Consider the following 5242-nt stretch of genomic DNA (forward strand, 5'->3'; position numbering starts at 1 on the left):
GGAAACGTGCTCTTTCCTGAAGGGAAATAGAGGAGGAGTGAATCTGAAGGAGAGGACAAGGGGTGGTTTGGAACTGGGAAGAGTAGAGGGAGGGGGAAACTGAGTTTGGGATGTAATGTATGAGAGAAGAATAAATTTAATTTAAAAAATTAAAATAAAGAGGAAGAACTGACCTATTTCTAGCAGTGTTTATTGTTATGCCCTTATTGTGGGGACCCCAAAAAGACCACCATGGAGACAGACTTTCATATATAATAGCAAAGGGCCTTTATTTTCAAGCTCTGAGGTTGGTCTCTCTGTCTGTCCGATGAAGCATTGAGAGCAGAGAGCCATGAGCTCAGGCAGGGTAGAGTTGTTATGATAATAGAGGTTGGGGTGAAGGTATTTCCAGGGTTCAGGACCCTGATTGGCTGACATTTGTCTAGGGGTATCTGTAAAAAAGAAACAGGTATGTTCTAGACTCAGGAACATCTGGCCAATTATCTAACCTTATCTAAAGGTTGGAATGTTTGGGATGTCAGGTACTTCCCCTTAGATGTAGGCCCTCCCTGGGTGGGGTCAGCTTATGGCTTCTCCTGGGTCTGGGTGTATCAACCTGTTTTGATACCCCACAGTTCTCAAACATCCTAAAGTTGTGATCTTTTAGTATAGTTCCTCATGTTTAGAGACCCCAATTATGAATTAATTTCATGGCTATGCCATAATCATAATTTTGTTGCTGTTATAGGTTGTAATGTAAATATGTGATTTGCAAGATATCTGATATGCGGCCCATATGAAAGGGTTGATCAACTCTTGGGTTGAGGACCACTGCTATAGAGTGTATATTCCTGTGAGAGCTCTCACACTTCTGTCCTGGGTGAGATTGCATCTGGAAAAGAGAGACACTTTACAGTGATGCTGAGATTACCCGGCCAGAAGTCTTCAGGGATCCAAGCCAATGCAGGACAAGCATGAGGGTCCAGAGGAATAGGTAAAAAATGGACTCTGCTCTCTACTTATTCCTCTTACAGAGCTCCAATGGAGTTGGTTAGATATATGCATATTTATAATAGTAAAAAATAATGAATGTATAGTCATAGAATATTCTGTTAGGTGCTACAAGAAAGCTGGTGGAGAGTCAGGAATTAGAGAGGTGCCCACAATGTAGGAAAATGAGCTGCTGGGGTATCCATTTGAGAGAAGTTCTTTTATGGTTAGGGTCAGTGCCTTTGTGTGTTGCTTACTGGCATGTAATTGACATCATGTAAAGGAAGACAGTCCTGATGGACTGACACACAATTCTTCTGCTCAGTATGAGTTATCATGAATGTATTTTCTATGTGTGCAATCTCAACCATGCAAGTGGGGTCATGTAAACTAGAGACATGTATATGAGTGTAGTCCTAGTTTATCAAAATGCAGTCAAGTCCAAGGGATTCAGTCACTGGGTACCCAGCAGCTTCTCTGTGATTACAGCATTCTGACCCCAATGGATTTGAAATCTTGGACCGTGTTGGTGAAAACTGACCTCCATTTTCGAGTCTATTATTTACATCCTTCCATCCACAGAGCTATGTGAACACTTCCTAGCCTACCTCAACCACTCACAGCCCCTGCAGGAATACCACACTACTCATCTGTGATGCATTCTTTCCTGGGGTGGGGGAGACATGTGTCAGCCAGGGGCTACCTATAAATGTGGGGCCAGCTCTACTCTGCCCAACACTGTGGCTCGCCAGCTTCAGTAAGTGAGCTCAGCTCTCCTAGGCAGGAGCTGCCTCTCAGTTTTTTCTTTCCTTTGCTGTCTGTCTTTCTTCCAAACATTCTATTGGATCCTCCTTCCTTCTCCTCACAGTTTTGCAGCCTCCTTCAACTTTCTGAAAGTTTCTTGCAATAAAATTCTTGAATTTTGCCATTCTCTATGTTTTCTAATATTCATCTTTCATGCATGTGTGACAGGCAGGTGCCCCACTGAGAGCCGCCCTGTCCTTTCTTTTATTGTGTATGTCCTCTCCATTTCTTGCCTCATGAGGCCAGAGATGAGATCAAGGATGCTTGACAGACCATGTATTTACATGCACTTCTGCTTCTCCAGGATTCAAATAGACTGCAAGAAAGACAGCCTGCAATGTCACAGATGGAACAAGGCATGGAGACCATCATCAAAACCTTCCACAAGCACTCTGGCAAGGAGGGAGATCCAGACACCCTGAGCCAGAAAGAATTCAAACAGTTGCTGAATAAGGATATGCCAAACACCTTCAAGGTAAGACTGGATTAGAAAGGGAGGAGTGTGCAGTGTGTAACAGTCAGGGAGAAAATTTCCAACACCATCCACACAGGACAGCAAGGGCTCAGTCACTGGAGGTGCTCAAAGTTAGACACTGAGAGTCAGGAATTGAACTTCTGTTCTGGGAAGACACGGGTAGAGGAAAACCTGGAAGTGACTGTACTGATTGTGGACACACAACATTAAGAACGCTGATGAACCCAATAGCCTGGGAGTGTGGAAAAAGATAAGATAGAGTCCTCTGTTTGGTCTGTGCCAGGTGCAACAGAGGTGAGTAAAGTAGGGAGACCTCTCACTTTGAGGTGGTGACGTTTGAGCTGAGACTTCATAACAGGTAATGGATACACTTGAGGACGTCCATTGAATAGAAGCTGAGGGAGGACACTAAGCTTTATCTGGGGACTAACAGTAGACCTGAGCCTCTAGGTTAGAAGAAGCAAAAATCAGAAGCTTGTGGTGAGAACTAAATATATCACTCACATGAAAAAAGCACCAGCAAATGTCAGTAATTCCATCTGCTCAAGAAAAATGATGATGAGCAATTAAAGCAATTCAATCTGAAACCTCTGTGTTCTTTTTTTCAAATATGGCAAACAGATTCTGGAAGGAAATGAGTAAGGCACATGCCCTGGGTCAGTCGATTCTTATGCCTAGATGTGTACACTTCTCTGCAGCCCTCCTAGAGGCCCTGTTAAAGTAGAGCATTGCCACTGTGGGAGATACTGGGGACAAAGAGACCTCTCTGAAGTGAGGATCTCAGGCAAACAAGATGCTGCTTCCAGGCAGACAGGGGGTACAGAAGAAACTCTCTAGACAAGTCTCCCCTCTGTGTTATCTCTCCATTCATTCTATCACCTCTCTCAACATCCCTGGTCTAAGCATTGGGTTAGAGGGGAAATTATTACCCTTGAAAATATGCTAATCAGAGTTATAGGAGGGGCTTAGCCAAGGTATCCCAGCCAGTGAGTGGAAGATCTGCAGCTGGCTGGTGCTCTCTGCTACACCTGGATCCTACCACTTCCCATGAATCTCCCCCACAATTTGTCACAGTCTTTGAGGTCAGAAGAGCACCTACCATGCTCTACCCTTCTAAGATCCCATGCAGTTTGATTTCCTGAGTGCCTGCCCACTAAGTGGAGGGAGGCACAGATTCCTCCAAGTCAGGTCTTAATTTGTATGATTTCCACAACCTACAGAAACCACCCATCCACTTTTCAGATGCCAGACTCCTAAGATCCTCTTCACAACAGCTTTTATTCTCACTTTTTCTAGTGACCAATGAGGAACATTTCTAGACAAACATACATTTCTCTGACCTTTTTTCTACAACAGTCCTAGTGTGCAAGGTGGAGAACTGTCTCAGGAACCAACTGGAAAGTGTTCAACATGAGCTCAGCATTGCTTCCACCATGAACACTCAGTTCATCATTTCTATGTTTAAATTGATACCCTGGATTTGCCATCTGATCACTCACAGTGCTGCCTAGTTAACATCTGTGCCCATGGCCAACACTAATAGCCATCTCCCTTCTGCCCACAGAAAGAGAAAAAGGATAAAAAAGCCATGAATCACATGATGGAAGATCTCGACACAGATAAAGATGGTCAGTTGTGCTTTGATGAATTTGTAGACCTGTTAGTTAAGGTATTGATAACGGATCATAAGAAGACCCATAAGAATGTGTCCTCATATGACAATGGCCTAAGTCATGATCCCAGCTATGGGCCAAGCCTCAGAGAGGGTGACAACCGTGGCAACTGCCATAGCAAATAACCAGAAGGCCAAGCCACCTTGGACTTGCCCAAACAAAGCTACAGAGAAGATTGTATCACACATCCTTGGTTGTGGAACTGTGGGATGGGGAACAATAAAGTCTGTCTCCATCCAAGTGTCCTCCATGATGCTTCTGTCTCCTAGATCTGTCCTTCCCTGAGGCCTGAGCAGTAGACAGGCCTGCTCTAGCTCGCAACTCAAGCCCACCCTGTACTTCATCACAATGAAATGACAATCAGCAACTGGTCCCTCTGCTTTGAACTCCTGGGAGTCACCTGTGACCATGAATCCAGTTTGAACTTATGCCCTACTGTTCAAGAGGCAATACCCATGTTTAGCCTGTCAATGTGGACCTTGTCACTGCAGAAACAAGAGCACTTGGTCTCCCCTCAACATGGCAGCCATTTCAAATCTCACCCCAGCCATTCTTCACTGATCACTGTCCACAAATTCTCCTAAAAGAACCCTGTCTCTCTAAAAGTTTTCCTGAAATGGACCCAGTGCAGTGTTATGTCTGGGAGTAATACTGGAATCCAGCAGTGGGAATGATGGGGTATGTGTAAGGAATCTGTCCTTAATTAAGTCATCAGCTTGCGGCAGCGTCCCAGCCTAAAAAGCGGGTGGGCCCTCTGTGTGTCTCTCTCTTTCCTTTCCACTTCTTCCTTCTGTCTGGACCTCCTTCTTCTCTTCTCCCCCCCTCCCTCTCTCTCTCTCTCCTCTCTCCCAATAAAGCTCTAAAAAGGTAACTATGGCTCATGACTCTCCTCCAGCACTCCCCTCTGTCGTCAGCATGGCCGCCCAATCAGCACTTTCCTCCACCGGCATGGCCGCTGTGGGGCAGCAGCCAGCCACTAGGAGCAGTGCCACAGCATAACCAACATTGGTGCCAAAACTCGGGATACACCACCAAACACCGAGGGCTTGCTGTGACTGCTGCCGCTTGCTGCCTCCTCCCCCATCCAGCGAGACCGCAAGACCTACCCTGGACCCTACACAGCTACCACTACTGCCATTCTCTCTGCTGTAGTCTGAGCTATATTCTTTGCGATGGACACCCCGGGGGTTGTCCTCGGGCTGTACTGGCAACGGGAGGCACATTTTCGCTCCTGGGGGGGGGTGTCAATGCTGTCTAGGGTCCAACAGTGGACCAACTGCAGGGCAGCCACAGCCCTTCCCATCACTTGACGAAGAGGATG

The 5242-nt window shown here is 45.9% G+C and overlaps 1 protein-coding gene across 1 annotated transcript; it reads left to right on the forward strand.

Annotated features, from left to right (window-relative positions):
* Positions 1-1978: 1978 nt before the first annotated feature.
* LOC102915340 (protein S100-A9-like) lies at positions 1979-4191 on the forward strand. Its single transcript, XM_015995116.3, has 2 exons — positions 1979-2248; positions 3813-4191. The coding sequence occupies exons 1-2, from the start codon at positions 2048-2050 to the stop codon at positions 4044-4046; spliced, it is 435 nt and encodes a 144-aa protein (XP_015850602.3). The 5' UTR covers positions 1979-2047; the 3' UTR covers positions 4047-4191.
* Positions 4192-5242: the final 1051 nt, after the last annotated feature.

Source organism: Peromyscus maniculatus, chromosome 6, assembly GCF_049852395.1.
Source record: "Peromyscus maniculatus bairdii isolate BWxNUB_F1_BW_parent chromosome 6, HU_Pman_BW_mat_3.1, whole genome shotgun sequence".
NCBI lineage: Eukaryota > Metazoa > Chordata > Mammalia > Rodentia > Cricetidae > Peromyscus > Peromyscus maniculatus.

Coding starts and splice junctions, on each gene's coding strand:
- LOC102915340 (XM_015995116.3), top strand. CDS start 2,048: ATGTATTTACATGCACTTCTGCTTCTCCAGGATTCAAATAGACTGCAA. Junction 2,249..3,812: donor ATATGCCAAACACCTTCAAG/GTAAGACTGGAT, acceptor TTCTGCCCACAG/AAAGAGAAAAAGGATAAAAA.